At 39.6% G+C, this 23,317-nt stretch overlaps 1 protein-coding gene across 8 annotated transcripts in view; it reads right to left on the bottom strand.

The window, feature by feature from the left end:
• Positions 1–13,778: 13,778 nt before the first annotated feature.
• The window catches only part of AKAP7 (A-kinase anchoring protein 7), a 158,542-nt gene continuing 149,003 nt past the window's right edge, over positions 13,779–23,317 (bottom strand). For 3 of the 8 annotated variants that reach the window (XM_030316350.1, XM_030316351.1, XM_030316355.1), the window contains one exon: positions 22,010–22,981. In XM_030316350.1, coding sequence (XP_030172210.1) covers positions 22,785–22,981 — 197 coding nt within the window. In that variant the 3' untranslated portion in view covers positions 22,010–22,784. Of the gene's footprint in view, positions 14,380–20,956; positions 22,982–23,317 lie in introns of those variants that run through there. The other 5 variants (XM_030316349.1, XM_032593251.1, XM_030316356.2 and 2 more) reach the window with 5 other exon arrangements.

Here is a 23,317-nt window from a genome sequence, read left to right as displayed (position 1 = left end):
TGTTTAAAATCTTTTTTTTTTCATGATTCCATTTATATGAGGTAGCTAAAATAGGTAAAGTCATAGAAACAAAGTAGAATGGTAGTTGCCAGGGTTGGGGGGGGGGAAGGAAAATGGGGAGTTGCCATACAAATTGTATAAAGTTTTAGTTTTGCAAAATGAGTAAATTCTAGAGTTCCACTGTACAATATTGTGCCTATAGTTAACAATGCTGTATTGTACACTTAAAAATGTGTTAAGAGGGTAGATCTCACGTTAAGTGTTCTTACTACAATAATAAAAAGAGGGGCCATCACCACATAATATATAATTAGATTATTCCATTTACTCAAAGCTTTACATCTCTTCCTTTGATGTTTAATAATCTGCTAAACTACAGTCGGCCAACTCTTTTTTAATCTCATTTTGCCTTTGTTTAGCTCTTTGTTATACTTTATCCATAAAGAAGCTCAAATTTTTTTTAAATTAAAAATAAATCTAAAGCCTACAGGTGAATCAAGAGAAATTATGAAGCCCACAGCATTTAGTCAGCCCTAAAAAGCCTGTCTCAAATGTCAGCTCCGCTGCAAAGTATTCCCTAAACCCCAAAGCAGGATGAATCTCTCCTTCCTCTCTATTCTTATGGCTCTGTGACTCTGGGTTATGTTAGCATTAATATACTAAAGTATTACATTTCTAACTCCACAAAGGGAGGAAATGTGTTATAACCAGCCTTGTGTCCGAGCCTAGCATACCTGGCAAACAGTAGGTGCTCAGTAAATGTTTGATTCCTGAATGAAGGTAAACACTTTTAGAGGTGCTTGGAAACTGTGTTATTTTGTATATAAAGTAGCATCTTTCAGCTGATTAAGTAGCAACCGAAAATGACAAATCCATAAAGATTAGGCAATGGCTGATTGCTAATTAGAAGTCTGCTCTAATAGACCTTGTATTTTTTGGTTACTTGGCACATATTTTTCAGAAAAATTCACAAGTGATTTTTGAAGTCATTGACATTATCCTTTCAATGTATTTCTCCATGGGTTTTTAGAAACCCCACCCACACCAACAATCTTGGGGAATCTACTAAAGTGATTCTCATTTTAATTCCTACAGTACTTGACAGATTAAAGCATTTCATAATTCTCATTTTCTGTTGCATGAAGCAATATAAGTATTTGTGTTTAGCTTTTCAATTCAAAATCTTGTCAGAGAGGGGTGCCTGGGTGGCTCAGTCGGTTGAGCGTCCGACTTCAGCTCAGGTCATGATCTCATGGTTCGTGGGTTCGAGCCCCACATCGGGCTCTGTGCTGAGAGCTCAGAGCCTGGAGCTTGCTTTGGATTGTGTCTCCCTCTCTCTCTGCCCCTCCCCTGCTCATGTTCTGTCTCTGTCTCAAAAATAAATAAAAACACTAAAAAAAAAATCTTGTCAGAGAATATAGTGAATCAAGGTTATTAGAGATTTCATGTATTAAGTTTGAGGAGAACAGCTGTCCCAGCGAGATTATAATATTGGTGGGATCCCTGCTATTTCTTTCCTCTCTAGGATAAAATGTGCCAGCTCAGGTTAGCTGGGGGTTTTGTAAAGGAGAATAAGTGCGTAGCACTTCGAACATTTTAATTTACACGGGAATCATCCTATGAATCATGTTAACATGCAGATTCTCATTAAATCTATCCTGGTGGGGTCTAAGCTTCTGCATTTCTAAAATACATCCTGGGGTTGTCCCTTTTCTTGGCCCATGGACTGCCCTTTAAGAAGTAAGGTAATAAAGAATAAGAAAAAGTAATTGACAATAGCCTTGGTCTTAAATCACTATGAACTTAACCACTGCCAATTGAGACCCCAGTTATTGGACTTGTTTTATGAAAAGGAGAATACTTATTACTAGTTCACTCACACTTTTTTATTTCTTGAATGGTTTCTGTGGAGAAATAATTTAAAACCAGAAAATCTTACAAAATGTAAAGGCTTCCAACATATTATCACCTGTGCTACCAGAGAAAATATTCCATCCGCTGAAGCATATTTCCAAGATACCAAATTTAATGGAAGAACGAGTAAAAAATATATCATGTTCTACATGTTCTACGTGCAGCAAAACTCCAGAGACTCTGAGCTCAGCACTGGCATTCAGCTCAGGAGAACACATGGATGAACCATCTCAAAGGGAAAACTTCCCTACGTAAAGCGAAAGCAAATCCTACCTAAAAAGATTGTGTTGAATCCATAGATCAATGTGCGAGAACTGACATCTGAACAATATTAAGTCTTCTGATTCATAAACATGGTATATCTCTGAATTTACTGAGGTCTTCTTTAATTGCTCTCAATTTTGTAGTTTGGACTATACTGATCTTAGACATATTTTATAAAACTTATTGCTACGTATTTCACGTTTGGGGATGCCATTGTAAATGCCTTTTTAAAATTTCAGTATCTAATTGTCATTGCTAATATATTAAATGCAATTATATTTTGTGTATTGGCTTTGCATCTCCTATGACCTTGCTAAGCTCGCATTTTAGTTCTTCTAGCTTTTTAGTACATTCCATGGGAATTTCTATGTATGTAATTATTTCATATGTGAATTAAAACTGTTTTAATTTTTCCTTTCACATTTGTATTCCTTTCATTTTTTTTTTCTTTGCTTTGTTGCATAGGCTAGAAGCCCTAATACACAATGAATAGAAATCATCATGACAGTAGACATGCTTATCTTATTTCTGATCCTATGGGGAAAGCATAGTTACTGATAGTTTTTTCTTTTTTCAAGTTTTAATTTAAGTTCCAGTTAGTTAGCATACAGTTTAATATTAGTTTCAGGTGTAGAATTTAGTGATTTATCACACAACATCCAGTGCTCATCAGTGATAGTTTTTTTAATAAATACCCTTTATCAGAAAGCTTTTTATTTTCCTAATTTACTGAGAGGCTTTTCTTTTTTTAATAATGACATGGTGTTGCCTTTTCTGCATCTCTTGAAATAATTATATGTATTTCTCCTTTATTTTATTAATGTTGTAAGTTACATTGATTTTCAAATATTAAATCAACCTTTCAATCATAAGGTGAGCCATACTTGGTCACACTTGGTACACACACACATAGACACACAAACACAGCTTGATTTTATTTGCTAGGTTTTTGTTACTTATTATTGTGTCTGTTCATGAGTAATATTGGTCTGTAGTGTATTTTTCTTCTTGTATTTTCTTTGGTTTTCGAATCGAGGTTATTCAGGATTCATAAAATGAGTTTCAGAATGTTCCCTCTCTCCCATTATGTGGAAGTATTGTGTAAAATTTGTATGACTTGTTTCTTAAATATTTGTTGGAATTTGGTGGTGAAGCAATCTGAGCCTGGAGTCTTCTTTGTGGGAAAGATTTTAAGTATGAATTTAAATTCATTAATAGCTGTGGCACTGTTCAATTTTCTATTCTTGAGTCAGTGCTGGTAATGTGCATCTTTCAAGAAATTTGTCCATTTCATTTAAGTTTTTTTATTTATTGGCATACATTTTTAAAGTTTCCTTTATTGCCCTTTTGATATCAATAAAATCTGTAAAGATACCACTCTTTTCACTCCTGGTATTGACAATTTTGCATCTTCTTTCTATTTTCTTAATGGTCTGGCAACAGGCTTGTTTATTTACTTGTTTTTTTCCCGTAAAATAAGGATTTGTTATCCTTTAAAATGTTCTCAATTATTTCTCTATTTTCTATTTCATTGATTTCTGCTGTTTTATTATTTCCTTCTTATTTACTTTGATTTAATTTCTGCCCTTTTTTCTAGCTTCTTAAGGTGGAATCTTAGATAATTGATTTGAGACCTTTCATTTTTCTACTGTAACATTTAAAACTATGGATTTTCCTCTAATCTCTATTTGAGCTGTATCCACAACTTTTAATATGCTTTGTTTTTCCTTTCATTCAGTTTGAAATAATTTATAATTGCCTTTGTAACTTCTCTGATCCATGGATTACTTGCAAATTTGTTGTGTAGTTCCAAATACTTAAGCATTTACCAGAAATCTTTCTCTTACTTCTTCCTACCTTAATTTCTCTATGGTCAGAGCATATGATCTATAATATTTCAATCCTTTTCAATTTATTGAGACTTGTTTTTATGACCCAGAATATGGTTTATTTTGGTGAATCTTTCATGTAGACATGAAAAGAATGTTGATTTGAGTGGAATATTCTATAAAAGTCAATTAGGTCAAGTTGGTTGACAGTGTTACTTTATTCTTCTTCATTTTTGATTCATGTACTTTGGAACTGTGTTAGGGGCTTATACATATTTATTATTAGTTTGTCTTCTGGATGAATTTTCTCCTTTATTGTTATGAAATAACCAACCTTATCCCTGACAGTCTTCTTTCTGAAGTCAACGTTGTCTGATATTAACATATCCATGCCAGCTTTCTTATATGTAGTATTTGCATAGTGTATATTTTCTCATCCTTTTACTTTTAATGTATGTCTTTATAATTAAACTGTGCTTCCTGTATGTAGCATACAATTGAGTCTTATTATTTATCCATTTTAAGAATGCTCACCTTTTAAGAAAAATTAATTTTTATGTTTATGTAAAAATTAGCTTTGGGGCGCCTGGGTGGCGCAGTTGGTTAAGCGTCCGACTTCAGCCAGGTCACGATCTCGCGGTCCGGGAGTTCGAGCCCCGCGTCAGGCTCTGGGCTGATGGCTCAGAGCCTGGAGCCTGTTTCCGATTCTATGCCTCCCTCTCTCTCTGCCCCTCCCCCGTTCATGCTCTGTCTCTCTCTGTCCCAAAAATAAATAAACGTTGAAAAAAAAATTTAAAAAAAAATAAAAATAAAAAAATAATAAAAATTAGCTTTTATGTATTAGTATCATTTTCCTTCCACCTGAAAAATTTTCTTCAACATTCCTTGTAAGGAAAGTGTGCGGGCCACTAAGTTTCTCAGGTTTTGTCTCTGACAAAATTTCTTTGTACCTTAATTTTTGAAGAATTTTTTGCTGGTTATATAATTCTAGGTTAATATAATTTTCTTTTGGCACTTTAAAGGTGGCTTATATAGTTTTTGCTGAAAAATCCGTTGTCTTTCTTATCTTGTAACCAATTTTCAGAAATTTATGATTTGATGGGGGCTTGAGTATATGGAAGTGTGGATATGTGTGTGTTTATCCTTGTTTAGATTTACTGAGCTTCTTGGATTTGGGGATTTACAGTTTTTATCAAATTTGGAAATTTTTTAGGCATCATGTCTTCAATCATTTTTTTCTATCCCTCATTCAACTGTAATACCTACTTGGAATCCAATTATAAGAATACCAGGTTCTTTAATATTGTCTCATAGGTCACTAAGGCTCTGTTTATTTTATTCCCATTGTTTTTCTCTATTTCATGCTGGCTGATTTTATTGCTGTCTTCAGTCTCATTAATCTTTTCTTCTTCAGTGTCTAATCTGCTCTTAATCCTATCCTGTGAAAGTTTCATTTCAGATATTTTATTTTCAATCTCTGGAAGTTCCATTTTTAGTCTTTCCCCTCTCTTCTCATTATGTTATGTTTTCCTTTACATATTTTACATAGTTATCATTCCTGTTCTAACAATCTGATCTACTCATTTCATTAGTTTGGTGTCTATTTCTCTTGACAACTTTTCTCCTTGTCATGGACCACATTTCCTGCTTCTCTGACTATCTAGTAGTTTTTTATCAGATGCAGGACTTTGCCATTATGAGGTCTTGAGTATCTGGAGTTTGTTGCCTTCAGTTAAAGATCAATGGCCTTTGTTTTTAGATAGTAGACTACTTTGATCCTTTGGATCAAAAACAACCTGTTTAAAGCTTTGCTAGAATGGTGCTAGTGTAACCTTCATTCAAGAGACAGTCCAGTTCTACTACTAAGACATCATCACTCCAAGATTGCCACCAGATGTGGAGTGATCACTGAGGAATCTTCAATTTGCCTGGATGGCTGAAACATCTCCCTGTCCTGAGTGAAATCTGGGAATTGTCCTGCTTGTAACACCGTGGCTTTCTTTGCCTGGTAGTTTCATGTGCTACAAGGGTGGCTTAGCACTTAGCAGTGACCCAAAAGGACCCCCATACAGATTCCTGGAAATCTTCTTATGTGCAGTCCCCTTTTTTCCAAAACTCTGACCCACAACTTCCAGCCATCACAGCTTCCCTGAACATTGATCTCTACATTCAACTCTGTAAGGCTATGGGTGTTTTGGGGTGGGGAGTTCCCTTCCCAGTCTGAAATTTGCCTCTGGGTGAAAGCTGAGACATGTAGGGCTTGTGTTTCTTCTCTCAAGGATGACAATATTATGCTGCTTCTTTTCTAATGTCTGAACACAGTTGTGTTACATATTTTGTCCAATTTTCAAGTTGTTTGTGGGAGAAAGTTATCTCTGGTCATTGATACTGTATCATGGCCAAAAGTAGAAGTTTGCAGTAGTTTTTCATAAGTGACATTGTGAAACTAGGCAATGTGTTTAAAAGTCCAGATGATAAAGTGTGACATGTTACCGAGGTGAGGGGAATACTCTCCATCTCTGTGAGAAACAATCATGGCTTTATTCAGTAAGGGCTGAAGGGAAGGCAGTACCACTTTGTCACCTTAATTTTTCCACCTTTGGGATGGAATAAACAACACTACCCTGCTCAGAGCAGCATTCCTCCAGAGAGGCAACAGAGGCATGGGTGGCAGAGCATAGGGAGTGAACGATAAAAGTTCAGAAGCTGATGTTAGGACAGCCCTTTGGTAGAAGAGTGGCAGTAAACAGCACCTAGGGCAGAAAATACTTGAGTCTTCTCAGATATTCTTACAATATAGGGAAGAATGACTTGGAAAATGACTGACTTATTTTTATGGAAAATTAGATCTCCAAACCCTTCATTTCGAAAGACATAGTATATTGGCTTTTAGATCTAGAAACAATGGAAAAACTATAATTCTCAGTATGTAAATATTTATTTAAAAATATTTTTTGGGGCGCCTGGGTGGCGCAGTCGGTTAAGCGTCCGACTTCAGCCAGGTCACGATCTCACGGTCCGTGAGTTCGAGCCCCGCGTCGGGCTCTGGGCTGATGGCTCAGAGCCTGGAGCCTGTTTCCGATTCTGTGTCTCCCTCTCTCTCTGCCCCTCCCCCGTTCATGCTCTGTCTCTCTCTGTCCCAAAAATAAATAAACGTTGAAAAAAAAAATTTTTTTTTAAAAATATTTTTTGAGGGGGCACCTGGGTGGCTCAGTCAGTTAAGCATCCAACTCTTGATTTCGGCTCGTGTCATGATCTCACGGTTTGTGGGTTTGAGCCCCTCACTGTCAGTGTAGAGCCTGCTTGGGGTTCTCTTTCTCTGTCTTTCTCTGCCCTCCCCTGCTTGCGTGCATTCTCTCTCTCTCTCTCTCTCTCTCTCTCAAAAGTAAATAAACATTTAAATATATATGTTTATTGAGACTTCATACGTACAAAGAAAAAGTTCCTGTTATTGAAGTCCTCTGAGACACCTGAAGGAAAGACAGATGCATTCAGCCAATAATTATAAGAGTATGTTCAAGGTGTAATGAGAGTACAAAGAAAAAGCATTTACTACTGTTGGGATGACAGCCAAACGTATACAATTCAAAAGAGATTTTTCATTATGGCATTCCTGAATTCAAAAGAGGGTAACCCAGCCAGAAGAAATGTAGTCAATTTGATTTTCCCAATGAAGTATCTATAAACAATGGTCCCCTAATTTTTTAGTCTTTAATATAGTACTTTATCTTTCTCCAGTGTGAAAGACAAACCAGTGAAGTGTCTCCCAGTCTGATCAGCACAACAGTGGTGATATAAATAGAAGTATTTCAGGGGGTGCCTGGGTGGCTCCGTTGGTTAAGCGTCCAATTCTTCATTTCAGCTCAGGTCATGATCTCACAGGTTCGTGAGTTCTAGCCCCACATCAGGCTCCATGCTGACAGTGTGGAGCCGGCTTGGGTGTCTCTTTCCCTCTCTGTGTGTCCCTCTTCTGCTCATGTGTGTGCACACTCCTTCTCTCTCTCTCTCTCTCTCTCTCTCTCTCTTTCTCTCTCCAAATAAATAAATAAACTTTAAAAGAATAGAAATATTTCAATGCTGTGCTTGGTTATTGAACTACTCTGTTTCTTGTTCACCAACTTAATTTTAAACATGAAGTTTTAAACAGAGAACAGCCAACCTCAAAGGAAATGCAGTCGAAAATTAAAATGGAAAATAAATCCATTTGTAATTATAACACATTTTAAAGAAAACCCTAGGAAGTACACAGTTCATTGGAAAAGATCAATTAAAATGGCCTGATATTAACCATTTGAAGAAATCAAGCAAGTTTTCATATAGCCATTCTCTAGGCTCTATTCCACCTTATACATCCCACAACATATCTGCTTCTTCTTGGCAATGTATCATTAAAAACACAACGGCAAACGAGTTTGCAATATAGATTATTCCGAAAGCCACCGCTCCCACCCCCCACAACACATACGAGTGTGAATGTGTGTGTGCATGTGTGTATGCGAGGATAGTTGGAAACGGAGGTTGCTGCTTTTAATTACTCAGCAGGTACTGAACTCTATCTCTGCTAAATATGTTCATCTCAATGGGAATTCCAAAACACATTATTAATTCCCTCCCTAAATAATGGTTCCCATCATATGAAAGAGCAGCAGTTAGCAGCAGAAAAGAACGTATTGCTTATAATGGAAGTGGGAGCACATCCGTAGAAGCTGGAAATGCCCCTCAGGCAGGAAAATGCAAGCCTTGGCTCTTCTCACCTCTTATAGATCCAACTCAATTCTGCGTTGCACATAATTGTGCTGTGCTGTGCTGCACAGCCTGTGCTGAATAAGCCTATGACAGCTTGGAAGGTCAGCAGTTTTCCAGGGAACGAGGAAATGCGCTGCTAAGGATTATCTCACCAGCGATGGAATCAGTTCAAGTGCCCAGCTAACTAAAAAATTTAATTAAAAACTCAGTAATTATGTGTCCACATGCAGAGATTAAGGGAAGTCTGTAGGGAGGTGAGTTTTCTTCCATCATGCCTCTAGAGGACGTGTATTTGAACATGCCCGAAATAGAAAAGGCAAATTAGAATACATATGCTTTAAATAGATGGAGTTCTTGCTACATAGGAAGGAAAACAGTGTTTCAGCAGTGTCTGAGTGACTTCTCCATTTCTTTTAAGATGTCAAGACACAATCCATGGAAGTTCTACAGTAACTGAGTCTTTCCTGTATTCTTTTATCTTATATTCAGCAAAAATAAACATTCTTTTAAAAATAAAAAAAATTTATGTATTATATTCAGTGAAATATCTCAGCCTCAAATGGGTACCTGCTGTATACTTCCATTTGTGTGACATTTTGGAAAAGGCAAAAGCGTAGGAACAATGAACAGGTAAGAGGTTGCCAGGGGCTCAGGGCGGCGGGAGGGTCGGAACACAAAGGGGCAGCTTCAAAGTATTCTTCAGGATATGAAAAATTTTCAGGATCTTGTCTGTGGAGGTGGTCCCAAGAATCCATGCGTGCACAAAAACTCATAACACTGTACACCAAAAAAAAAAAAAAAATGAATTTTGTTGCATAGAAATGTTTGAATTGGTTTAGAAATTACTTGAGTGCTTATTTTGTACCACGCAACAGTGAGGCTCTCCTGGTTATAATAATAATGCTGGGTGTTGGGCGTAGCACCTACCGTCTTCATCAGCGCCTATAGTCTTCTTCCTTGAGTATCATTAACATGTCATTACAGCATTCTTATCTCCAGCATCATGACAATAGCGATGCTTCAGCGTCACCTAAGCATCTAAGGTGCTTGCCCAAGTGATGAAACTCAGACACAAGTCAATGGTGGGCATGAAGCACCCGCTTCCATTTCCCCGACTTCTACTTTGTGTCTTTAGCTCTGGGCACTGTTTTTATTCGAAAATAATTTTTTATAGCAATTTGTTTTATGTTTATTTATTTACTTTGAGAGAGAGAGAGAGAGAGAGAGCACGCATGCGTGTGCATGAGCAGGGAGGGGCAGAGAGGTTGGGAGGGAGAGAATCCCAAGCAGGCTCTGTGCTCTCAGGGCAGAGTCCCCACCCCACCCCCCCCACCCCCCCCTGCCAGGGCTAAGTCTGTGAACCATGAGATCATGACCCGAGTTGAAATCCAGAGTCAGTCGCCTCACCAACGGAGTCACCCACATGCCTCTCTGGGTGCTATTGTTAAAGACACAACTAGCAAGACAGGTTAACTGGTGAGAAAAATAAAGAACAGGATGTTTTTGTTATATCGTAAAGTTGTGCCTCACCACAAATTCTCATTTTTCCCTTACTCGTTTTCTTCTTTAAAAGAATAACCAGAAATTATAAGAAAATTTTACTAGTTGCACATTTTTGAAAAGAGGTTTGTTCTGTAACTGGGTGTCGGTGATGCCATGACATATGAACCAGAAGGTTCATTATGTTAAGCGAAATAAGCCAGGGTGAGAAAGACAAAAACTGTATGTTACCGCTTATATATGGAATCTCTTGTTTTTAAAAGCCAATTTCATAAAAACGAAGAATAGAATGGTAGTTGCCAGGGACTTGGAGTTGGGGGGGATGGGAAGATGTGGGTCAAAATGTACAAACTTTCAGGTTTAAGAATACATTCTGAGGATCTAACATATAGCACTGTGACTATAGTTAATGATACAACATCGTATACTTGAAATTTGCTCTGAGCGGATCTTAAGCATTGTCATGCTCACATACACAAAAGATTAGTTATGTGAGGTGATGAATGTGTTAATTATCTTGATGTTGGTAATCGCTCCACAATGAAAATGTGTATCAAATCACCACACTGTGCACTTTAAATACAAACAATTATATTTGCCCATTATTCCTCAAAAAACTTGGAAAAAATAAAATCGGCCTTTCAAGTTAAAAAGAAAACAATGATGCTATGAACAGAATTCAAATGAGATTCATCTATCGTTCCTGTCCTCATTCTCTGGTTTCCTTCCCCCCTTTGTCATTTTCGAGTTGCTTATGAAACCTAGCGTGGTACCTCATGACTGAACACACACAATTGCCATATAGTATTGTCTTCAAATCCAGATTCAGAATCAGAGGCAAAAGACTTACCAATTCAGTTGAGTGTGGATTCAGATATCCACACTCTGTCTAACGCCTCCACCTGAAAACCCTTCCTGGGAAACAGGAATGTCCATGCCATCTCTTCTATTTACATGCCAAAGCCTTTTAGGTCCCTTACCAATAGCAAATCCCTGAGGTAAACCTTAGGAGGAGAAACTCTCCTCTCACGGTGTGTCTTAGGGTGTCACTGAGTTTGGACACCTACCATCACTGGCTCTTCGTGCTTAATATCTGCAAATCTGCCCTTGAGAACACTGTATTCCTACCTCTTCCCACTTACCCTCCATCCTTACTATCTTGTCCTTGCCCATCAGGTGACTCCATTTATTCCCTACATCAGTGACTGACCTTTTCTGGAAGGCTTCCCTCTTCGGAATTCTGTCTTCCAGTTTCATAGTCCCTGACATCAGTTGAGTCCCTTGGTCTAAGACTTGCTAACATTTCCCAGTGTTCACTGATGGAAAGTGAATCCCAGTGCTCTTTCAGAACTTGTCATAATTTCCAAAGAAGACATCTTCAATCATTTCTTGGGTATCCTTCCAGAACTTCCCTGTACATATAATATGCTCTACACACACACACACACACACACACACACACACACACACACACACACCCTTTTGAAAAAAACACGAATAGGAATATATTATTAGTATTGCCTTGTACTTTGCATTTTGCTTAATGTACTTACTTATCTTTATATTTCAAAATAGCTATATCCATTTTATTCTTTTTACCAGTGGCATGATTGGTGCATACCACAACTTATTATCAGACCTATATTAATTGAGTTTGTGATATTATCTTTGTTTTTGCGGTGGTTGCCATCATAAGCTATGTATGGTACAATCAACATCCTTGTACTTGTATTTTTGCAAACATAGGCAAATATAATTATAGAAAAAAATTTTTAAGTGGAACTAATTTCTGGGTTAACATTTTCAGTTTATTCGTCTTCATAAATTTCACCAAATTGTCCTTCCAAAATGTTGCATCTGTTCATATTCTCACCAAAACAATTCAAGAGTTCCTGATTCATACAACTTCACCAACTTCATATATTATCAAACTTTTACATCTTTACTTAACTCTGTATGCTCTGATAGGTTTTAAAAAAGCAACTCATTATTGTTTTAACTTGTTTTATTTCATTATTAGTGAGGTCCATATATTTGTATATGATATACAGTCTTGCCAATTACATGTTTTTCTGTGAACTATGGTTTTGCCTGTTGAGGGATAGGCGAAGACCTCTGGTGGCTCTCTGAGTCCTCAGAAAATTCATCACGCAGTGGAGGCAAGTGCTCTCTTTCTCCTCCTCTGGCCCAAATAAGCTCCAGCACCTTTCCTATTCTTACAGATGATCTCCGGGACAGCAGCAAGAGCGTCACTTCTAACCTTGGCTGGCCACTTCTCTGGCACTTCCACCAGAAAAGCAGCAAAGGAACTCCCTACTCTGGGATTCCCCAAACTCAGATGTGGGAGGGGTTCTAGCCTCACCCAACCAACTGTCCAGGGCAACACAGGGAGGCATGGGGGACACCAACCCAGCCACCCCCTCCATGACGTCCTATTCTGCCTGCCCCCCATCATTCCCAGACTCGATGCTCTTATGTGGCCCAGGCAGAGGCGATGGGAGTCTGATTCGTCATCTTGCTGCAACCAGCTTGTTGAACAAACGGGACTCGTGACATTATCCAAATATAGCTTTGTTTTTGCTTCCCTGTCCCTTTAAACTTTATTTGATGCAGGTAATCTTCTCCTTCACCAGGATGAAAATCCTGGCAGTCCTTTGGATTTTGTGTTTTCTCATTTGCATAATATATATTCCACCAGTCACTTTAAGTGGCACACACATCTCTCTTCAGCTGTCAGAGTGTCCAGTCCTGTGAGAGCCCGGCCATGACTTTTCGCCTGCCCGTGCTCCTTAGGGCGAGAACACACAGTGGCCGGGGCGAGGGGGGAGGGTCCCTCCTGCCCTGCCTTCACTCACTGCCCTTTCCCTCCCACAATGGAAGGTCAGGCCAGGAGACATGAGGGGAGGGGACAGTACTTTGGCTGGGTGGCTTCATGCTCTCAGGACCTGAGGCTTGGTTCACACAGGCATTTGCAAGGTTGAAAACAAGATGGAAGTTTCCTCTTTCTTTGTGGGCTGTTGGGGGTTCCTGCTAGGCCCTCCCTTGACCCAGGGGATACAGCTCTGCTCTGAGTGGGGCGTTCTCCTTCCCCAGCCTCCCACCTCCCCTTGCCAAGGCCTTCTCCTCTCCCCAGACCCACAGCAAGCCCACCTGCCCCTTGACCTGTGGGGACCAGGTCAGCACCTGTCTGAGAGCCAGGTGCCCCCTCATCCTCTGGATTTCCCATGGTAGGCTTTGGTCATCTCAGGTGCCTGAAATGAGGTGGGTGATGAGGGGAAACAGGGATTATAGAGAAAGGAAAAAATACATCATTCCAATAGATGGGTCTTTCACCTACCAAGCACTCAGCCCAGTATTTGGCCCATGGGAAACGCACAATGAATGAATGGATGAATGAATGCATGAATCGGCCTGATTTCTGAGTAATGTCATCTGTATGTAGCACTTCTTTAGGGCTGCAATGCAAGAGACTGTCTGATAGCTGAATAGATTATAAATAGATTCTTTTAAAGCAGCATTTAAGATTTTATTTACAGGAATAAATGTTTCTTATATGACATTTTGAAAATACCAAAATGCACAAAATAGGAAGTGAACTCACTTGTAATCCCACCACTCAGAACTCATCACTGTTAATACTTTATATTCATATATAAACGTATTGTATATGTTATTTGAAAGCAAAAATAGTAAATGATATCGTATGAAATTATGTGACATGGAATTCATAGAGCCCCAAAATGATACATCCTGCTTGGATACTATGACATTTGGGGGGGTGGGGGGGTGGAGGGTATAATTTTGCTCAAGTTTTCTGTTGTGTTTCAGTTTGACTTGTAGGTCCCACCCTAGTCAGCTACTGCCACAATAATGCTGCATAACAAGAAACCAGGTGGCATAGAACAATAAGCATCCCTTTCTCACCCACATGTCTGCAGGGGCACAACTGTTCATGGCTGGGCTTGGCTCCAGGCTGAAAGATTGGTTCAGCTTTGCTCTGCAGATCTCCAAATTTCAAGCCTTTGCTTGCTTCACATCCACGTACATCCCATTGGTCAAAACAAGTCACGTGGCCACGGCGCCATCAACAGGGCCTGAGAAATAACACTGCTTTCGATGGGATTAACTGTAAAGTCACACAAAACAGGCAGTCACATGGAAAAGGATAAAGGGAGGGGTGAAGAATTGGCAACAATAATCCAATAATCCAATAATCCAATCCACCCAGGCCTAGGCATACCATTTTCTTCTAGGTAGATCTCAGAGAGTAACTGAGTTTTTAAAAATACTTCATTGTGGAAAGCAACAAACTATAGGCTTTATTTACCATAAGCATAAAAGGCAGACATTCTGAATGCAATAGAGACTGGTCATTTCTCTTAAAACATAAAGTTTGAGTCCTCTACAATCTATAGTTAATGTGATGTCCTCATTCTCTTTTATTTATTACATTCCTCTTCTGGGAATGCTCGATTTAACTCTTCTCTATATTTCCATGCATGTCACTTGACTCAGAGAGCCACCTTTCTTTGGGTTTCAGTGAAGCCCCATAGGAAGAGCTCTTTCCCGTTTTTATGGCTAAAATCTTTCTAGCATGCCTCTCAGGGAAAATTAATATTTTCATATATTAAAGCATTTCTATTCTTCTAACATAGCTCTAATTTACTACATTAAAATATCCCTGTATCTGTTTATTATACACTTTTCCTCTTAAGCACATAATGTAAAATATTTAACTTATGTTTTCATGAAATGAATAAGAAATAGCCCTGTTGTTATATTCCGCACCATGTGATACTACTTTAGAATTTGGAGGTCATCTTTTTTCAATTTCTAAGTTGGCCCCCCAATTTATATAAACCATCAAAATTCTTTCAACAATGACACCATTACCATCACAATCGAACCTTCCAGCCACTTTCCATGTACAGTAAGTAGGCATTTTGATCCGTGTTGTATAAAATGTGCAGGTGGTTTCGTTTTTCTGTTTCCATCCAGATACCTGACAAAGTGTGGACAGAGCCCCATTGAGCATTGGTTCAAGGCCTAAATTACTTGCTGTAAAAATGGCCATGAAAGGGAGCACAGACTCTTTTTTTTTTAATGTTTATTTATTTTTGAGAGAGACACAGAGCACGTAAGAGCCGGGGAGGGGCAGAGAGAGAGAGAGAGAGAGAGAGAGGGAGACAGAGGATTGAAGCGGGCTCCCCGCTGACAGCAGAGAGCCAGATGAGGGCTCAAACCCACCAACTGAACTGTGAGATCATGACCCGTGTTGAAGTCGACGCCTAAGCCACTGAGCCACCCAGATGCCCTGGAGCATTAACTCTTTTATGTGGCTAGGAAAGCACTACTCAGTAGTGTGTCCCCCAACTGGAGGTTATGTTGCCCCACTGGTGGGGATTTGGGAAATGTCTGGGGCACATTAAGTTGGCACAATAACTGAAGACTGCTACTGACGTTTACTGCCTGGAAACCAGGAATGGCAACTTCCCACTCTACAGAGAAGTGTCCGGTTCAAAATGCCAGCTGTGCTTTGTGCTGGAACACTGATTGAGTGGAGCGTAGCTGGTATTAATCAGGATTTTTAGTTGTAAGCAACAGAACCAACTGTAGCCAGTTTAACTGGAACAGGAGCTTTATAGCAAAAGATATTCAATAGCTCACGGAATCCCCAGAAGGTCCCGCAAATCAGGCTGGGTGGCCAAGCAGCAGGAATGATGCTCCATTACGCCACCAGCTGCTCCAGGGGAACCCTGTCGCCAACTCTGCCACTGTATACTACCTACACAGGGTGTGGGGTCCCCCAGATAGCACTTTTCCCACTACTGTTTCTGAGAGCTGGATAGAAATCTCACCAGAATAGATTGATTCCATGCGCAGTCACCCTCTTGCTCGGCGGAGCCCAGGTCACATGTCTGAACCCCAGTGACAAAGAAGGCTGAGGAGTTGACTTCCTGGCCTCTACCTCAGGGCCTCTACTCTGGGGAAACGGGGCTCACAAGGTAGGAAGTTCCTCCCAAATTAGGAAGGTGTTCAGAAGATGCTGGGAAGTCACTAGGTGTGACAAATATCCATGAAGTCATCAAAAGCCCTTATCATATGCCCCTCCGTAAAGACATTTCTCAAGCATGAACCTGACAAAAATAGCTTCCAGATTCGCCTTCCAGAGTCTTAAAAAGATATACTTAGTTTCTCCGCACTGTTACATATTCATTCTATTTTCTCTGCCTCAATTACCATATCAGATATTTTTTTGGACTGGTGCATACATATCACTTTTGTCTCCTTTCTCAGCACAGTAATTCCTGTCCAGTTATAAGACTTATTCTTTGTTCTCTCACCGCCTACAGCTTTATATATCCCACATGAGCATTTACAGAAAAAAAAAAAAAAACCTTTTTTTAAATTATGGATAAGGTACCATATATGTGGTTTAAAAACAAGCAAAGAAAGGACAGTGCACTTTGATTCAAAGACATTATCATGGTCACTCTGTGCCACATGGTTTTTGGCAGGAAGTGTGGGGAGTAAACTGAAGAGTTGTGCCAATTTGCTATAAGGTTACTTAAGAACAAGAGCCCCATATGTCATATCACTGCTTAAGTTGACAGCACTGCAAGCAGATGGGTCAGAGAATAGTGTACAACACATAAATATATAGGGTAGTGTCACAGGATAGTGGTTTTTCAGAAATAACTTGAACCACTAAAGGGAAAGTAACATAAGCCTACTAGAAAGCATGAATTGATTTCTCAGTTGTATTATTCCTATCTTTGATGATATAACAGAACTTAATGATCTTCCAATAAGTGACTAATAACTGAATACGTACAGGAATAACTACTGCATTTACATTTTTTTTAAATTTTTTTTTTTAACGTTTCATTTATTTTTGAGACAGAGAGAGACAGAGCATGAACGGGGGAGGGGCAGAGAGAGAGGGAGACACGGAATAGGAAGCAGGCTCCAGGCTCTGAGCCATCAGCCCAGAGCCGGACGCGGGGCTCAAACTCACGGACCTCGAGATTGTGACCTGAGCTGAAGTCGGAGGCTTAACCGACTGAGCCACCCAGGCGCCCCCTACTGCATTTACATTTTAAGATCGTCCCAATATGCTTAAATTTATCACTTGCACTTAATAGATGCAAATAAGTAGTTTTGAGTGTATTACACTAGTGATGATTATACTACCTTCCATCAGCTCTCAAATTACCTTTTTATTCCTGGAACAGGGATCCAGGGGAAAAGTGCTGTAGCTACTATCAGAATTTTAAATTCACTGAGTCAAAGTGAATTTCTCTAGTGTGCATTTTCACTGTGAATGAAATAATCCAAGGCTTTGTCTTGTTTGCATGTGTCTGCCACCAAATTCATGTAGGGACTTGGAAACTTTTTTTTTTAAGTACACTGGGTCCATTTATTTTTTATGTGGATTATCTTTACATGGAAAAAATTGGAATTCAGAAATGCATCTAAAATTTTTTCATTATTACAGAAGAGTTTTGAACATGATGAAAACAATGGATGACAATAGATTACCCATTCAATTTATGTTTGGAGATTCTACAAGTTTGTTGACCCTAATTATATAATGAAATAAATCTTAATTTGTTACATAATGTGGTAGCTGGTTTATACGTCTGTGATAAAGTGCAGAAGTGTAAGTAAGTTATAGGTCTGAAATGATGTCTAGATATGAAGTCAAGACTGCTTTATTCACCTCCTTAGGAGAACATCTGGCTGATAGAACACCTGGGTGAGGCACATTTGGGGTTTTGGAGTGAACAGTTTGAATCTTAAGTATGCTTTCTATATAAATCTAGTACATCTCAAAGGGCTTTAGTTACTCTAGACTAAGAAATAGATTAATACAATAATATGGTTCTATAAACAGGACCATGTTCAAAGCTGATAGAATCTTGTCCTGCTAGTGAAAATAATTATTTTGGGGCACCTGGGTGGCTCAGTTGGTTAAGTGTCTGATTCTCGATTTTGGCTCAGGTCATAATCTCCTGGTTCATGGGATTGAGCCCCGAGTCAGGTTCTGTGCTGACAGCGTGGAGCCTGCTTGGGATTTTCTCTCTCCCTCTCTCCCTGCCCCTCCCCCACTCACACACATGCACGTGCTGTCTCTCTTTCAAAATAAACATTTAAAAAAATATTATTTTGGGGGTGCCTGGGTTGCTCAGTCGGTTAAGCATCCAAATTCGGCTCAGGTCGTGATCTCTTGGTCTGTGAGTTCGAGCCCCGCATTGGGCTCTCTGCTGACAGGTCGGAGCCTGGAGCCTGCTTCAAATTCTGTGTCTCCCTCTCTCTGCCTGTCCCCTGCTCACACTCTGTCTCTCTCAGAAATAAGCATTAAAAAAAATTTTTTTTAAATATTATTTTGGAGACACCTGGGTGGCTCAGTCAGTTAAGCATCCAACTTCGGCTTAGGTCATGATCTCGAGGTTCGTGAGTTCAAGCCCTGAGTCGGGCTTTGTGCTGACAGCTCAGAGCCTGAAGCCTGCTTTGGATTGTCTCCCTCTCTCTTTGCCCCTCCCCTGCTCACGCTCTCTCTTTCGAAAAATAAATAAGCATGAAACATATGCGTGTGTGTGTGTGTGTGTGTGTGTGTGTGTATTATTTTTAACATCCCTTTAACATTCATATAGGATCTGCTATTCTTCCAGTGATTGTAGAATATTGGAATTTTGTTATAAATGTGAGTGTGTGCCCTTGCAGTTTCCCTACCTCAAGTTGAGAACCAACACAAAGGGAACAGAATGTAACACTAAGCATCTTACTGACACTGGATGCACTCAGAGTCACAAAGGGCTCACACGTGGGTGGCCCGCCGAGACAGTGGAGCTAGCATGAGCAGCACTGTGGGGCAGTCACAGAGTCTAGGATCCCTGGAAGTCACCTGGCCAAACTGTGTCCGATTATAATTTGGCAACAGAGGCTCAGATAAGTGAGCTGGTTTGCTCGAGATGGCTTCTCAGTGGTGGAAGGTCTAGAAGCCACAATCCACCTCCTGGACCAAACTGAGACTCTTTGACCACCCATGCAGCCTCCCTGTCAGAAGCCAAGGCTACATAACATATACTACCATTTTAGGACAACATATTCTGGCGATGAGACCCAGCGAGGGATTATTCTATGAGTTTGAACAGTGGCGGAAGGGTCTTTTGAGTATTTCAGATCCCAAATTTAGACTTTTGCCAATTCTTATTTGGTTGTTAGAATGGAATCATGAAGAAAATATATTTTATTGTATATTTCCCATGATCTCTGTAAACCTGATTAAATGAAGATTTCACTGATAAGGATTAGAATCTTTAATCTCTAAATTAACTATCTGGGGTTTTTTCCCCCCCTCCAGTTCCATCACATCAGCTGACAGCTCTCGTGTACATTCATATAACTTCAGAGTTACAAGGGAGCTGGCTGAGTCAAAAGAAAGTGACCCATCCTTAACTTGTGAAATGTATTGTACTTGGTAGAGAGAGGAAGTGTTGCATTGTGGAAAGACTATGGCTTTGAAGTAGAAGACCCTAGTCTAAATTTAGCCCTACCTTTTATTAGCTTTATAAATAGCCATTCAGCTTCATAGCCATTTAACCATTTACAGCTCCAGTTTCCTAGTTTCCTTAAAGGACTTTTTTTTTAATGTTCACTTATTTTTGAGAGAGAGAGAGAGAGAGAGAGAGTCAGAGCACAAGTGGGGGAGGGGCAGAGAGAGAGGGGGAGACACAGAGGCTCCGGGCTCTGAGCTGTCAGCACAAAGCCTGAAGCAGGGCTCAAACCCAAGGACCACAAGATTGTGACCTGAGCCGAAGTCGGACACTTTGCAGACTGAGCCGCCTAGGCGCCCCAAGTTTCCTAGTTTTCCAAGCTGTAAAAGAGTCCTAGTAACTTCCTAGGAGGGTCACTGAAGGGAAGAAATGTAATAGTGTGCCTCAATCACCTGGCACAGAGGTATCTAACCGATGAAAGCAACAATTCTTAACTAAAGTAAGACCTGTAACCCCAGATTGCAAAGAAGACACTATTTGAACCTTTCAGATTGTTTGGAAAGATTGGAACAGCTCCTTGAGAATAAAGATATTTGTGGAAATAGGCTGAGAAGATCTAATTCTCCTGAAGTACTGTTAACCTAGATTAATGCAACAGTGTAAAGAGCTCTGGAATGTTGAGATGGAGCCCTTGGGTGTAGTTCAGGGCCAGTTCCCTAATAGCAATGGCCTTGGAAAAGGCATTCACAGCCTCCTCGAGTCTGTTTCTTCATTTGAAAAACAAGGCAAGTCCCAAAATATCTTTGCTTCCTATCTTAAAGGTTTATTTAAGGAAAGCCCTCTACACCACCAAGGGATTTCACGGTAAGCAGCTCCCTGTCTTTGCATCTGGAAGGTTCTGCTCCTTTCATCTTCACTCCTGCTGTCACTTCACTGACACATAATTAGCAGTTTGTGAGATGCTATTTAGATTTTCTTTGCATTTCACGTTCTGTTGTTAATTCTCTGTGAGGCTGACTGATTTGAGGTGATTTAAAAATCTAAAGCAGAAGATGCTCTGCAACAGTGCTATCTTAGCATGAAGGATAAGGACATAAATAAAGGTGAAAAAACACTAAAGCGATCAGAGCTCCTGCTGATGACTTCATTCTACCAACACAGATACAACAACTTCCAAGAATCAGGAAAAAAAAGGGAGAGGCAAAAAGGGAAAAACAATACATTTATTAAGAGGCATGAAAATGCATAAACTCATTTATAAATAAATGTAGAATTTACCCAGTGAAAAAATAGCTAAAATCCATGAGTAAGCTGGATTTTGTATCTGAAATGATTACATATTTGATCTCCAATAATTTCCTCTCCAACATGATCTCTTAGTAGCAGCCATTTTGCAATGACCATAGAAAAAGCTGTTACCAAAGATTATCACGTGGGGGGAAATTTTTCAAGAATTTTCTTTAAAAATGAACCAGTGCAAACAAATTCAGATTATAAGGGATACAGTAAGACCTAGGGCTTATCTTCAGAAAAGTAGAAAATAAAAATCCCAAACATTTATTCATTAAGAAATGAAAAAGCAAACTACATTTTGATCATTGAAAAATAATACATATGGATATTATAAAACATTCTTAACCAGTAATTGTAATAATTACGCTTATAAATGTTCATTCAAGTACTAATGTTCAATAAACATTCAAATCCCCATTAAAAGTAACACTAGATACAGACATATGTGGACAATACTACTTCTGATTTAATGACAACAAAAATCACATCAACAGAAGGCAAGTGATCCTTAAAACACTGTATTTTTTTTTGTATGTAAATGATTTTTCAGTCTGTGTATTTTATCTGTGAGAACCCAAGGAACATCTCACAAAGGCTAATTAAGAAGTCCTTTCTATAAAGTAACTTTTGATAGTACAGAAACAAACATACCAGAACACAAGTTGAGTTTAAAACATAACAGGGCAGAATCTGTTTTCTTTGGCAGGAAATTATTCATTCCTTACCAAATGTTGGTTTGCTGTTGTGTGGACACCATGAAAACACTTTTTGGTATTTACCAAAGACCTATGAAATCATCTGAAAAGGTTTCATTAACTATGGTACCGTGATAACAGCGTAGCGCTTACGTCAAAGTTGCGCCGAAATCAACCTGGTTTCCTTGATTACTGTTGTTAACAGATCTTCCTTCAAAAAGCTCCCTCCTAATCCTGGCCTGAGTCTCAGGTTTTAATAAAAGTTCCTTTATCTGTTTCACTTTGGACTTCAGACCCATCCTTTCTCGACGCAAAGCTTCATTAATTAAGTCCCGGAATCCAATAGGTTTCTTGCCTAGGGGAAAAAAAAATTATATAATACATTTTACATACAAATGCCAGTGAAAGACATTAAATATGGCACACTGACTTATCAAAAGAAGGCTAAAAGAAACCTTTAAAATGTTGCCCACATGTTATAGAAAAGGTTGCATTTTGCCAAAAATATATAATTTGCATGAAACGAATTTACGGTAAATAAAAATCACTGCATAGCCACAGCAGACACAGGACAAGTGTGAGACATTATGGACTGACAGTATGGAAAACGATTTCAACAGTGATTATTTTAAACTTAGCACTTGTTAGCTGTGTGTGTGTGTTTTGGCCTCAGGTAAAGTGGTCAAATGCCCTGCTAAGCAATATAAATGGCAGTATTCCATTTATGGCAAGGCCCCTTCCAAGGCCTTTAATTTGAGTCCATGAGGCATAACCCAAAGTCCCCTTTCCCTTGGCCATGGCTGAGGGTAGGTGAAACTTGGGCCATTCTTTCATAAGTGAGTTTCCTCTGCTAGCCACGGCACTCCATTCTCTTCTGTTGTGCTTCAGAAATGCAAACACATTGATCACGAAAGTATTAGGCGATCTCCACAGCTTGGACAAGAGACATTTAAACAGCACAATGCAAAGTAGTCCGTTGACTCAGCAGAGGGGAGCCGGATGCTTCTCACGGAGCAGCGGGGGGGCCTGCCTGCATTGGGGTCTCATTTCCTGTTGTTGTCACTGTCAGTGCCATTCCTATCAGCCTCTTGAGTTTTCACAGAGCTCCCATCCCCTGGCTTGCTTTTGTTCTGTGTTTCTTCCAGATACTGCTGGACAGCCTTGAGCACCGCGTTCTCCACCAGCCTCTTACTGAGCCTTACCAGTTCAGCATCATCAGGCTCACCTCCATTCTTATCACCTACATTCCACAATAGAGAAGAGAGATCACTGAGGTCATATTGCCACAGAAACTTGGCATGCAGGGGCCGGCTAGTTCAGTTAGTTAAAAAGAGCAAGTGTCCTTCAATCTGGCAAATTGGATCCGTAAATCCAAGAACACTGGTGTGGCTTTTCATTAGGTATTTGCAGAAACAGGAGACTGCCTATGCCTGAAGATGTCAGGTTGAAAAGCAGTTCTTTAACCCCACTCCAAAAATATTCCACCTAGCAATGCTGGAAGCTTCCTATTTCTACATGGAATTTTTGTCCTTCTCTCATCCATGGCTATTTGCTACTGTTAAAGTCCACGCGCCCA

Source organism: Lynx canadensis, chromosome B2 (assembly GCF_007474595.2).
Source record: "Lynx canadensis isolate LIC74 chromosome B2, mLynCan4.pri.v2, whole genome shotgun sequence".
NCBI lineage: Eukaryota > Metazoa > Chordata > Mammalia > Carnivora > Felidae > Lynx > Lynx canadensis.
The sequence above is the reverse complement of the archived record's forward strand: the minus strand, read 5'-3'. Positions and strand labels throughout refer to the sequence as shown.